The sequence below is a fragment of the Megalobrama amblycephala genome, linkage group LG15 (genome assembly GCF_018812025.1).
Source record: "Megalobrama amblycephala isolate DHTTF-2021 linkage group LG15, ASM1881202v1, whole genome shotgun sequence".
Classification (NCBI taxonomy): domain Eukaryota; kingdom Metazoa; phylum Chordata; class Actinopteri; order Cypriniformes; family Xenocyprididae; genus Megalobrama; species Megalobrama amblycephala.
In genome coordinates this window covers 30,320,819-30,334,997 of record NC_063058.1, presented here as the reverse complement: position 1 = coordinate 30,334,997, position 14,179 = coordinate 30,320,819, and the positions used below count along the sequence as shown (strand labels likewise).

General features: G+C 33.9%; 1 protein-coding gene across 1 annotated transcript in view; it reads right to left on the bottom strand.

Moving 5' to 3' along the window:
• Positions 1-1,800: 1,800 nt before the first annotated feature.
• eps8l2 (EPS8 like 2) overlaps positions 1,801-14,179 on the bottom strand; it is a 35,312-nt gene continuing 22,933 nt past the window's right edge. The window contains 16 exon segments of the mRNA XM_048158085.1: positions 1,801-2,961; positions 3,063-3,134; positions 3,136-3,196; positions 6,162-6,339; positions 6,430-6,478; positions 6,611-6,718; positions 6,996-7,101; positions 7,598-7,632; positions 8,462-8,609; positions 11,166-11,314; positions 11,831-11,905; positions 12,246-12,334; positions 12,457-12,583; positions 12,722-12,786; positions 12,868-12,977; positions 14,100-14,153. Coding sequence (XP_048014042.1) covers positions 2,890-2,961; positions 3,063-3,134; positions 3,136-3,196; positions 6,162-6,339; positions 6,430-6,478; positions 6,611-6,718; positions 6,996-7,101; positions 7,598-7,632; positions 8,462-8,609; positions 11,166-11,314; positions 11,831-11,905; positions 12,246-12,334; positions 12,457-12,583; positions 12,722-12,786; positions 12,868-12,977; positions 14,100-14,153 — 1,498 coding nt within the window. The 3' untranslated portion in view covers positions 1,801-2,889.

Sequence of the window (14,179 nt, the reverse complement as noted above, 5' to 3'; positions counted from 1 at the left end):
GTCTGTGTGTTTGAGGTTTTTTAAAGTGTCTCTGTTGTGATTTCAACCACATACTATAAGATCAAACCAAATTATCCTTCTCTCTAAATGCCTTTATACAAATTAAAAACACTTGTTCAGTACACAGTGTTGACAAGAGCCAGAAAAGATGCGCATGAATCCGTCTGATTAATTTACTGTTCTCGCTTCATTCATTCGTCATAACCATCAGCGTCAGAACATGCGTGATGACAGAATTTAGCACATTATTTACATGTGGTGTGATGTTTCTTTTGAACAATCATACATCAAACCCCGAGAAAACATTAACTCTGCTCAATCCTTTGGACACTGTGGATCTCAGCCTGTCAAGAACATGTACGGGTCACATTTAAGCACAAAACCAACATTGAGCTTAAAATTAAATCTGCATTTTGCATTGTTTTTCAATTTACATCAACTTAAAACACGTTTTTTAATTACTGTGATGTGATGTGATTTTTTTTTTTTTTTTTTTTATTGTGTTGTACTGCTTTTCTTTTATGCCGATTTATATATTTTTATTGCTTTTATGTATTTTTTATGAATTATTGAATGAAAATTACAAGGAAAATGAACATGAAATGACATGAAAATGCAAAATAACCAACAACAAAAAAGTTAATGGTTCTAATGTTTTTTTGTTTTTTTTTTTGTTTTTTTCCATAATTTAATTTTTCTTAACCAAAAAATAACCAAATAAAAAAATTAATGGTTTTTTTTTTTTTCATAATTAAATTTTTCTTTTAATTTTGAGGTCTCAATAACTGAGAATGAAAATTATGAGGGAAATCTATATATATATATATGTATATATATATATATATATATATATATATATATATATGCATATATATACGGAAGAGGATTAGGGCCAAGCAATAATAAAAAAATAAAACCATCTTGAGGTTAAAGTTGTTAAATTTCGAGAAAAAACTCGTTAAAATTCGAGAAAAAAGTCGAGATAAAATGTTGAGAATAAAGTCATTAAATTACGAGAACAAATTTGTTAGATTATGAGAACAAATTCGTTAAATTATGAGAAAAAAAGTCGTTAAATTTCAAGAAAAAAACTCGAGATAAAATGTTGAGAATAAAGTCATTAAATTTCGAGAAAAAACTCGTTAAAATTCGAGAAAAAAGTCGAGATAAAATGTTGAGAATAAAGTCATTAAATTATGAGAAAAAAGTCGTTAGATTATGAGAACAAATTCGTTAAATTATGAGAAAAAAAGTCGTTAAATTTCGAGAAAAAAAGTCGAGATAAAATGTTGAGAATAAAGTCATTAAATTACGAGAAAAAAGTCATTAAATTACGAGAAAAAAGTCGTTAAATTATGAATTTGTTCTCATAATTTATCTCGATGAGAAAAGTCAAAATAATTTAAAGACTTTCAAATAATTTAACGACATTTAACGAAAAAAGTCGTTATCTCGATGAGAAAAAAGTCATTAAATTACGAATTTGTTCTCATAATCTAACGACTTTTTTCTCGTAATTTAACGAGTTTATTCTCAACATTTTATTTCGACTTTTTTCTCGAAATGTAACGAGTTTTTTCTCGAAATGTAACGAGTTTATTTTCATTTTAACATTTTATCTCCACTTTTTTCTCTAAATTTAACGAGTTTTTTCTCGTAATTTAACAAGTTTATTCTCAACATTTTATCTTGACTTTTTTCTTATTAAATTACGAGAAAAAACTTGTTAAATTTCGAGTTTATTTTCAACATTTTATTTAGACTTTTTTCTCGAAATTTAACAACTTTAATCTCGAGATGGTTTTTTTTTTTTATTATTGCTTGGCCCTAATCCTCTTCCGTATATATATATGTATCTACATTACTTTGAGAAATTGATGAAAATGCATAAAAAAAGTTAATGGTTCTAATGTTTTTTTTTTTTTTTCATAATTTTATTTTGATTTTGGTTTTAAGTTGTGAATAGAAAATGAAAATTAATGAGGGGAAAAAAATGAGAAATTGAAGCTAAAATGCCATGAAAATGCAAAATAACCCAAAAAGTTAATGTTACTAATGTTTTTTTGTTTTAGTTTTTTTGTTGAAGTGTGAATAATTGAGAATGAAAATTATGAGGGATATTTGAGAAATTTAAGTTAAAATGTCATGAAAATGCAAAATAACCAAAGAAAAGTTATTGTTCCTAAGGTTTTTTTTCTTCATAATCTCATTTTTAATTGAGAATGAAAGTTATGAAAAAAAAAATCTGCATTACTTTGAAAAATTGAAATTAAAATGCCATGAAAATCCAGAAAAAAGTTAATAGTTCTAATGGTTTTTTTATAATTTTATTTTTGATTTTGATTTTGAGGTGTGAATAATTGAGAATGAAAATTATGAAGAAAAAAATCTGCATTACTTTAAGAAATTGAAGTTAAAATGTAATGAAAATGCAAAATAACAAAAAAAAGTGAATGTTCCTAATGTTTGGTTTTTTTTCATAATTTTCTTTTTCTTTTGATTTTGAGGTCAGAAATTGTAACTGAGAATGAAAAATTCAAATGCAGAATAACCCAAAAAAACGTCCTAATGTTTTTTTTTTTTTTTTAATGTCATTATTCTAGTTGTTGAGGTGTGACCTGTACATGTTTTTGTGAGATTCAGCGATACATTGTTTTCATGCAATAAAGAGTCTTATAAGCTTACAAGTGTGTTCCAGCATGAACATGCATAAATTACGATAAGGTCCGTACATACACTAATAACAAAAAGCACCAACAATAAATATACAATTAAAAAATATATTGAATTAGACGTTTGGTCGACGGTGTGGCAGAATCTACGTCATCTAAGTTCATTGGTGGGTTTGCTTGACAGGTACTGTTGCCAGGTGACAGTTTGATTGACAGTTCATGGGGCAGACTCAATTTTCTCTTGCTGTTTCCTCATAATTTCCTGCAGTTCGGAATCTCCTCGACTCTTCTGATAGAGAGAGAAAAGACAAATTAATACAAATTCAATAGTGTATGATATGTCAGATTTATTGGTGCTGCATGTATAATATGCGCTGAAGTGTTTCTGACCTCTAGTTGTGCCTTCTGGACGGTGATCTGGCTGTAGACGCGAGAGCCCTCGTCTCCACACACGGCCTTCAGGATGATCTTTATTCAGAGAGAAGAGCTGAGCACCTGTCAGGATTCCCAGACGATCCACCGTCCTGACAGACACAGAGACGCGTCACAGTCTTATTTCTCGACATTATCCTTGTTAATACGTGTTTTTCAGACCCCATGAAATCAAACTGCCTTCAGAAGTAAAATAAGTCTCCTACGGTTGTACTGACACTTGTCATTTGAGAAGCTTTCATCCACTGCACAAGCTGTCAAATGTGCTTTTCCAGACTTTGACAAACTAAAGGCCACTGGCTATAATTAGGAAAAAGGGACAAACCCTTCAGTGTGTCCCGGTGCAACTTAGTGAAAAAATCCTCAGTCGTTGCACTTCATTGGGTCTTTTTGTTGATTATTACTTTCTGTTATTGATTTTATTTTATTTCAATACATTCATTTCATAGTTCAGAAGGCTTAATGACACGTCAGTTCAAATAAATTAATTTTACTTTAATGCAATTTTTCATAGTTCAGTTATTAGTAAAAAATAAATTGTATTTACTATATTTTAATTAAGTTAATTAGAAATAAATTTGATACATTTAATTTAACACATTTTCATAGTTTATAATGATTAATGTGTTCTCATTAAAAATGCATTATTTTATTTTCTTAAATACATTTTTCATAATTTTGAAGGCTTACGTTATTAGTAAAAATATTTTATTATATTTATCATTTTTTACAAAGTTTAGAGGGTTTAATAAGTTAATAGTAAATACATTTTATTTTTATTTAATACATTTTTATAGTTTAGAAGGCTTTATGAGTTACTAATAAATATATTTTATTTTTATTTAATATATTTCTCATAGTTTAGAAGGTTTAATGAGTTCCCAGTAAAAATACATTAATTTATTATTTAAAAAAATATTCTTTCATAGTTTAGAAGGCTTAATGAGTTATTAATAAATGTATTTTATTTTTTTAAATATATTTTCCATAGTTTAGAAGGCTTAATGAGTTATTAGTAAATACATTGTATTTTTTTATACATTTTTATAGTTTAGCAGGCTTGATGAGTTATTAATAAATGTATTTTATTTTTATTTAATATATTTTTCATAGTTTAGAAGGCTTAATGAGTTATTAATAAATGTATTTTATTTTTTTTAATATATATTTTCCATAGTTTAGAAGGCTTAATGAGTTATTAGTAAATACATTGTATTTTTTTATACATTTTTATAGTTTAGAAGGCTTTATGAGTTACTAATAAATATATTTTATTTTTATTTAATATATTTTTCATAGTTTAGAAGGTTTAATGAGTTCCCAGTAAAAATACATTAATTTATTATTTAAAAAAATATTCTTTCATAGTTTAGAAGGCTTAATGAGTTATTAATAAATGTATTTTATTTTTTTAAATATATTTTCCATAGTTTAGAAGGCTTAATGAGTTATTAGTAAATACATTGTATTTTTTTATACATTTTTATAGTTTAGCAGGCTTGATGAGTTATTAATAAATGTATTTTATTTTTATTTAATATATTTTTCATAGTTTAGAAGGCTTAATGAGTTATTAATAAATGTATTTTATTTTTTTTTATATATATTTTCCATAGTTTAGAAGGCTTAATGAGTTATTAGTAAATACATTGTATTTTTTTAATACATTTTTATAGTTTAGCAGGCTTGATGAGTTATTAATAAATGTATTTTATTTTTATTTAATATATTTTTCATAGTTTAGAAGGTTTAATGATTTCTCAGTAAAAATATTTTAATATATTTTTCATGGTTTATAAGGCTTAATGACTCATCAGTAAAAATAAATTATTTTATTTTAATAGTTTTTATCGTTTATCATTATATTTTATATTTTAATTTTTATTTTATTTTAATAATTATTTTAGATAGATTTTATTTTTATTTAATACATTTTTCATAGTTTAAAAGGCTCAATGAGTTACTAGTAAAAAATATTTTTATTATATTTTAATATTTTTTCATAAGTTAGTAATGATAAGTAAATACATTTTATTTTTATTTAATACATTTTTATAGTTTAGAAGGTTTAATGAGTTCCCAGTAAATATACATTAATTTATTATTTAAAAAAATATTTTTTCTTAGTTTAGAAGGCTTAATGAGTTATTAATAAATGTATTTTATTTTTATTTAATATATTTTTCATAGTTTACAAGGTTTAATGAGTTCCCATTAAACATACATTAATTTATTATTTAAAAATATTTTTTTCTTAGTTTAGAAGGCTTAATGAGTTATTAATAAATGTATTTTATTTTTATTTAATATATTTTTCATAGCTTAGAAGGTTTAATGATTTCTCAGTAACAATATTTTAATATATTTTTCATGGTTTATAAGGCTTAATGACTTATCAATAAAAATAAATTATTTTATTTTAATAGTTTTCATCGTTTAGAAAGTTCTCAGTAAAATGTTTTATTACATTATATTTAATACATTATATTTTATTTTATTTTAATAATTATTTTTGAGAGTTTAGAAGGCTTAATAAGTTAATAGTACATTTTATTTTTATTTAATACATTTTTCATAGTTTAAAAGGCTTAATGAGTTATTAGTAAAAAATATTTTATTATATTTTAATATTTTTTTTATAAATTAGCAATGATAAGTAAATACATTTTATTTTTGTTTAATACATTTTTCATGTTTTAGAAGGCTTAATGATTTTTCAGTAAAATATTTCATTTTAATAAATGTCTCAGTTTATAAGGCTTAATGAGTTATTAGTAAAACTCAATTTTATTTTTATTATATTTTAATAATTATGTTTGATCGTTTAGAAAGATTAAGTTAATACGTTTTATTTTTATTTATTTTATTTATTTAATATATTTTTCATGGTTTATAAGGCTTCGTGATTTCTCAGTAAAAATATTTTATTTTACTACATTTTTCATAGTTTAGAGTTCTTAATGAGTTCTTAGTAAAAATAAATTATTATTATTTAAATAAATATTTCATGGTTTTTAAGGCTTCATGAGTTCTCAGTAACAATCTGTAAAAACTCACGGTTTGGAGAAGCCCTTGGCATTGAGCCAGGTGGTGACCTCTGCTGGGCCGGAGTCAAAGGTCAGCGGGACGGCCGACTGACGCACCACCTTGAAGTTTCTCGTGGGCTGATTCATCTTATTCCCAGTGATCAACATGAGCAGCTCATCGTTCACTTTATCCATCTGATGAGTGTGACCTGAGAGAGAACGATGATGGAGAAACGTTAAATCACATTTTCAGATGAATTCTCCTCCATATTAATCTCGTATAGTTTTCTCAGACTCACCGTCTTTGTCACTGCCCATTGAGCCGGAGGGCGACTGTCCTCGGTATGACTGTGTGACAGCAGCAGATAGACAAATAATGATTACTAAGGACACCTAACCTTCATTTCAATCAAATTTAGTCCATTTGGTTTGTTTACCGGACTGTAAGGGTGTTACTGGACTGTAGGGCGGGTCACTCACGACTTGAGGGTCCTCGAGCTTGACCACATCCAGCATATTATAGGGCACATATCCCGCCTGACCGCTTCTGTTCCTCAACTTCCACCACTGCTTGTCATCCTCCAACACCTTAAAACACACTTCAGTTAGTTCTTTTACAATACAACTCAACAGAAATTGAGTGTTTTTTGCCATATAGTAAGTGATGAGAAATCTTTTGATGAGAAATGTTTGACTTTCGATAGGTATTTTGGCACAATTTGAGACCTTGAGAGCTCATATGAAGTGTTTTTACAAGAGAAACATCTGAGGAGCAGGAGACTTCATCAAAATCTCCATTAGAGCTCTGTTTAATCTCATTGCTGTCTTTGAGATATTAACGAGATGTCATTTGTGATGTTTATACCTCCAGAATTTCGTCCTGTAGCACTGACAGCTCGTTGGCATTACGTGCCACAAAGTGGTAGCGGATCTTTGCGTATTTCCGAGGAGCAGGAGGCGCAGAGAAAGAGCTGAAAAAAACGAGAGCGAAACAAGCTGATGTCAGAAACATGTGTCACACTAATAGGGGCAAGTTGTCACGATGAAAACCTGCTGTTTATTGACAATGAATTTAGAACAAGCACTTTGTTTGATGTTTGAAGTACTATCTGAAGTAAACGAAAAGAAATCTTCCATAAGTTTAATGTGGAGTATATTGCTATTTAATCACTTTTGGGCTTAATTTCAAGGGTAAAAAAGGGCAGATTTGTGGAATTCCAACATTGTTTTGGCCTAGAAAAATTGTATAAAATGACAATAAAACATGTGACAACTTGCCCTAACCTGACATTTACAAAAAATTATAGTTGACTCTTGTCTGAATGTCAGTGTGGTTTGATTTTGTTCGTTTGTTACTCAATAGTTATGACAAAGACAGAATTAACATAAAATTTAAATTTAATTTAATTGTAATTTACTCCAAATCTCAAAGGTACTGAGATATAGATAGACCTCTTAACAACTCACCCGTTTGAAGAGAGTGACGACTGTGATCCAAAGAACTGACATGGAAAAGAAGGAAAAGATGGTATCCATTTAATACAGAGATTTTCACACAGAAAAAACTAACACTTGCCTCCGAAATCACAATCGAATTTGAATTTATTTTGCAACCATTAAAGGGGATCTATAATGCCCCTTTTCACAAGATGTAATTTAGTCTCTGGTGTCTCCAGAATGTGTCTGTTAAGTTTCAGCTCAAAATCCCCCACAGATCATTTATTATAGCTTGTCAAATTTTCCCCTATTTGGGTGTGAGCAAACAACACGCCGTTTTTGTGTGTGTCCCTTTAAATGCAAATGAGCTGCTTCTCCCGCCCCCTTTCCAGAAGAGGGCGGAGCTTTAACAGCTCAACAACAACAAAGCTGGAGAATCTCACGCAGCCAAAATGAGGATTGTCAGTAACGGTGTTCAGCCTTACATTGTTCAAACCGGAGTCGACACTGATGGAGAAACTCAGGAAGAAGTTACAACTTTTAGGACGTTTCTGAATGGTTAGTGGATAAATTTATGTAGTTGCTGTGGAGTTGATTCAACTTATCGACTAGCATGTGCCGTCATGTTCATCTTTTGTTCAAATCCAGCGTTGAATTGACACTCGTTTGTGAAGCAGTCCGGCGTAAACAACTCTTCCTCTTCTCTAAAGTAAAGTGTCCATCATATGCACAATTCAGAATCTCGCCGGAAGTAGAAAGGTCATCCGCCTACTGTTTTTTGAATTACTATTTTTATACTGTTTTTCGCCTACTATATAGTAGGGAAGTATGTGAATTCGGACGCAGCGTGTGTTTAAACATAGCATCATATATTGATTCATCTCTCTCTCTCACCTCTTTTGGCCTGTATTCTGACTGCGCTGGAACACCAGCGCTCTCCGTCTCCCATGGTGACGTACGGAAGAGTTCCACTGGCGGCTCCCAGCCATTCCGGAACTTTGGGACATACAGAGGAGCGCACTGATCTTTCGGCCAATCAGCTCTAAGACACACAAAGACACGCCCAGAATTAGACAACATAAACATATGAACTAATGGTTGACTGATGCTGATCTAGATACTTTAATTTTTAGTAATTTTATTTTATTTATTATTAACAGATAAAATTAGATATATCCAATAATGTTTTATAAAATATATTATAATATTGGCCCAGTCTGTTGTGATTGGTCAACTCTGCTCTGATTGGTCAGATGGCCCAGTCTGTTGTGATTGGTCAACTCTGCTCTGATTGGTCAGATGGCTCAGTCTGTTGTGATTGGTCAACTCTGCTCTGATTGGTCAGATGGCCCAGTCTGTTGTGATTGGTCAACTCTGACAACATGATTGGTCAACATATGGCCCAGTAATGGTTGACTGATGCTGGATCTAGATACTCTGTTCTGATTGGTCAGATGGCTCAGTCTGTTGTGATTGGTCAACTCTGTTCTGATTTCAGATGGCTAGTCTGTTTATTGGTCAACTCTGTTCTATTGGTCAGATGGCCCAGTCTGTTGTGATTGGTCAACTCTGCTCTGATTGGTCAGATGGCTCAGTCTGTTGTGATTGGTCAACTCTGCTCTGATTGGTCAGATGGCTCAGTCTGTTGTGATTGGTCAACTCTGCTCTGATTGGTCAGATGGCTCAGTCTGTTGTGATTGGTCAACTCTGCTCTGATTGGTCAGATGGCTCAGTCTGTTGTGATTGGTCAACTCTGCTCTGATTGGTCAGATGGCCCAGTCTGTTGTGATTGGTCAACTCTGCTCTGATTGGTCAGATGGCTCAGTCTGTTGTGATTGATTGGTCATTGGTCAGATGGCTCAGTCTGTTATGATTGTCAACTTGTTCTGATTGGTCAATGGCTCTCTGTTGTGATTGTCAACTCTGTTCTGATTGGTCAGATGGTCAGTCTGTTGTGATTGGTCAACTCTGCTCTGATTGGTCAGATGGCCCAGTCTGTTATGATTGGTCAACTCTGCTCTGATTGGTCAGATGGCTCAGTCTGTTGTGATTGGTCAACTCTGCTCTGATTGGTCAGATGGCTCAGTCTGTTGTGATTGGTCAACTCTGCTCTGATTGGTCAGATGGCTCAGTCTGTTGTGATTGGTCAACTCTGCTCTGATTGGTCAGATGGCCCAGTCTGTTATGATTGGTCAACTCTGTTCTGATTGGTCAGATGGCTCAGTCTGTTGTGATTGGTCAACTCTGTTCTGATTGGTCAGATGGCTCAGTCTGTTGTGATTGGTCAACTCTGCTCTGATTGGTCAGATGGCTCAGTCTGTTGTGATTGGTCAACTCTGCTCTGATTGGTCAGATGGCTCAGTCTGTTGTGATTGGTCAACACTGCTCTGATTGGTCAGATGGCCCAGTCTGTTGTGATTGGTCAACTCTGCTCTGATTGGTCAGATGGCCCAGTCTGTTGTGATTGGTCAACTCTACTCTGATTGGTCAGATGGCTCAGTCTGTTGTGATTGGTCAACTCTGCTCTGATTGGTCAGATGGCTCAGTCTGTTGTGATTGGTCAACTCTGCTCTGATTGGTCAGATGGCCCAGTCTGTTGTGATTGGTCAACTCTGTTCTGATTGGTCAGATGGCCCAGTCTGTTGTGATTGGTCAACTCTGTTCTGATTGGTCAGATGGCTCAGTCTGTTGTGATTGGTCAACTCTGCTCTGATTGGTCAGATGGCCCAGTCTGTTGTGATTGGTCAACTCTGCTCTGATTGGTCAGATGGCTCAGTCTGTTGTGATTGGTCAACTCTGCTCTGATTGGTCAGATGGCTCAGTCTGTTGTGATTGGTCAACACTGCTCTGATTGGTCAGATGGCCCAGTCTGTTGTGATTGGTCAACTCTGCTCTGATTGGTCAGATGGCCCAGTCTGTTGTGATTGGTCAACTCTGCTCTGATTGGTCAGATGGCCCAGTCTGTTGTGATTGGTCAACTCTACTCTGATTGGTCAGATGGCTCAGTCTGTTGTGATTGGTCAACTCTGCTCTGATTGGTCAGATGGCTCAGTCTGTTGTGATTGGTCAACTCTGCTCTGATTGGTCAGATGGCCCAGTCTGTTGTGATTGGTCAACTCTGTTCTGATTGGTCAGATGGCCTCAGTCTGTTGTGATTGGTCTACCACTAACAGTGTGTGTCGGAAACCAAACGCCCATTACCATGTCTGAATTTTAGCACCGGACGATTCGTTTGGGCAGTTCAGATTCAATTCTCTCTTTTTATGAGTCAATAACTCCATTTATCTGCACTTTGATCTTTGAAACTTTGAACCTTTTGCATTCACAAACAGCTATATTATATACTACATGAAAGCTAATAGGGGCACTATTATGGAGCACTAATAGGGGCGCTGGTTGAATACTAGTTAAAACCAATAAATCTTTTATTTATCCATTCAAAATCTGATTTTAGGATTCCTATGAGGGGGAAATACCATCATCTGATGCTGATAATCTCAAAATGACCAAACATTGGCTGATATATCAGCTGGATATATCAGTTTACCACTATCACACACTCCTGAAACACATCTACAGCTGTTGGTTGAATCATCACCTGGGCCTCGTCCAACCGTCTCCCAGCAGCTCAAAGATGGTCATCTCTTTAGGAGTCAGGTGTCCTCTCAGGAAGTCCACTGTGTCCCGCGACAGGTGAGGAGAGATGACCGCACGCGGCAGCTCAGGAGTGCCACAACTCTGCAGTATCTGAATTCACACAGATAGTTTGGGTTTAATTCTGATTAGATTGCAAAATAACCATATTTGCATTCTCTTATTGTACCAAACAGGATGCTTATTTTTTACCTTTGAAGTGAGTCTTCAAAGGATACTTTATATATAAAGTCATTTTCATTCATTCATTCGTTCAAAGCGTTTTTTTAGGTGTAGCATTAGCATTAAGGTTTTGGTTTATTATGAAGTAAACATAAGCATCCAGTTTTATAATGAAACCAGCAGAATTTTTTGGTATGTTTTCATTTCGATAGCTAGGAAAACATAGTCCTAGACTAAGATGCATGTTTGAGTTGTTTTAACTGAAAACAACTTGTACTGACATATCTTAAAATATATCACTGCTATTGTTTTGCCTCAAGATGCACACCTGTAATGTTTTTTTCTAGTGTACATTTATAAAAGCTTCTTGAACTAAGGTCTAATCCTGGCTTAGGCTAAGCCCTGTCTGTGAAACCGGGCCTTTGTGTATGTGTATCAGTTCCTCACCATTTCCAAAGGTCCAAACAGGAAGTGTACGAGCTCTGAAGCGTTGGGGTTCTGAATGTGTTTCTTCAGTTTGGCCTGTAGAGGGCACACACAGACCGTCAACAGGGTTCATTCACACATTATTGGCCTCTTTCATGACACTGAGCAGAATACATTTGTGTGCATTTCACTCATAAAAAAAATCTTTTAAAAATTGTCACTTGAACTTGAGCTTACAATTTCTTTTAACAAGCAGTTTGCACAGAAATGTTTCTTTCTGCATACTGTAAAAGGTTAAAGCACATCCATGTTTTGAATGGGCAAATATTCCAGATGATCTTTCAAATGAAACCATAGCAAGACCAAACCAAGCAACTACAGAGGTTTGCATGAGTTAAAACAGAGTGCATGAAACAAAGAGACAGGCGAAACCCACCAGAAGATTGAAAGAGAGTTTCAGCTTCTGAAGACAGTCGACAAACTCTCCTTCTGATGGAGGCTTGGCTCGTAGAGTTAGCATTCCCTCTGAAACACACACACACAAGTAACATGAGAATAATGTTTATTAACTAGCTTAATTTTTAGGAATAAACAAATAAGTCATTTACCAGATGTGTTAAACATGACTCATAAAAAAGTATATACACCTGCTGGTCCTCTCTTTTTGTTTTTCTTGCTCCTGTTGCGCTGGTTGAGTTGTGTGAAAGCCTCTGCCGCTTTATTAAGACGCGCCACGAAGATCTCGATGTCGTCTAAAGCGCAGTTCAGGATTTGCTGAATGACACACAAAGTGAAAACACAAGTTACGTCTGGTCTGATGTAACCCATAATCTGATACACTCAATGGTTGAGTGTGTTTTAGATGTGTGTGCGCGCGGATATCCAGTGTTACGCAGCGACACCGGCACTCACCACGTCCTTCTCGATCCGCTGGGCCAGTTTCATATTGGACTCGGGGTCCTGCATCGACAGCTCATCTGAGACAAACACACAGAGTATTTAGCATTAGTGCATTTACTTTAACTGTAAGCATACAAGCGTAATTGTGTCTGAGGCACCTTTCATGTCCGTAGCTGCTACTCGACCTTTGACCCCAGGGCCAGGACTTCTAGTCTCAGAGGCCGGGATGATGGTCTCCCGTTGGCGTTTCATCTTTTCTTGGTTCAACCTGATGGAAGGGAGATAAAAAGAGAATGCATGTGTTCTAAAACCTAGTGAGCACCCTATGTAGGCAACATTTTAAGGCATTTTAGGAAGTCCGGATGTGAGGGGTTGTTCCAAAAGGTTGCCAGCAAGCTTTAAAGAAAGGCCAAATTATAAACTTTGCTTTCCCAGCATGTATAATCCCTCAAATGGTGTAGAATGCCAGGAATTATAATTATAAATATAATTCATTCAATACAGAAAAGTATCAAAATTGTTTACACTAACTAAAAACTGACGATCAAACACCTAGAAATGCTCTAAAACCACTCAAACACTCCAGCAATCATCTAGAAGTGCCCTAAAACTACCCTTAAACCTCCTAGCAACCACCTAGCAATGGCTTAAAACTACCTAAACACACTAGCCTTTAAAGATAGCTCATTCTGACTAAATGATAAACCTTGCCTTCTCAACATGTATAATTTGAAAGACAATCCCTTAATGCATTGTGATGAGCTCATATGGTGGAGAATGTGGGCAATGTTGATTATAAATATAATTAATTCAATACTGAATAGAATCATTGTTTACACTAATGACTAGCAAACACCTAGAAATGCCTTAAAACCACTCAGAAATCACCTTTAGAGTGTCCTAAAACTACCCTAAACCATACTAGCAACCACCTAGCATTAGCATAAAACTACCTAGACACTCTATCCTTTAAAGACAGCTCCTTTTTGGCCAAACTGTAAGCTTTGCCTTCTCAACACATAATTTGTAAAGACAATCCTTTAACGCATTGTGACGAGTTTAGATGGTGGAGAATGCGGGCAGTGCTGATTATAAACTTAATATTAAAGAGAATCATAATGGTTTAAAAATGTACGTTCGTACTCAATATTTGCATGTGCCGTGTATTTTTATGCGTACTGCTTTGTTAGCTTAGCAAAATGCTAACTCTAACAAACTAATGAAATCAATTGCAAGTCATATCTCCTGTGCACTTGAGGTTGCATTTCAGTTAGGCTGCCTAAGTAGACAGCAAGGCAGCTCACTGGGATCTGGAATGAAGCTAATGTGTGTGTAAAGAGCTGTAAAGTAGAGGAGTAACGGTACGCAAACATGATGGTTCGGTACGTACCTCGGTATTGTAGTCACGGTTCGGTACGGGTCCGGTACAGCAGGGGGGAGAAAACTAAACATAAAATTGCTTCTTTTTTC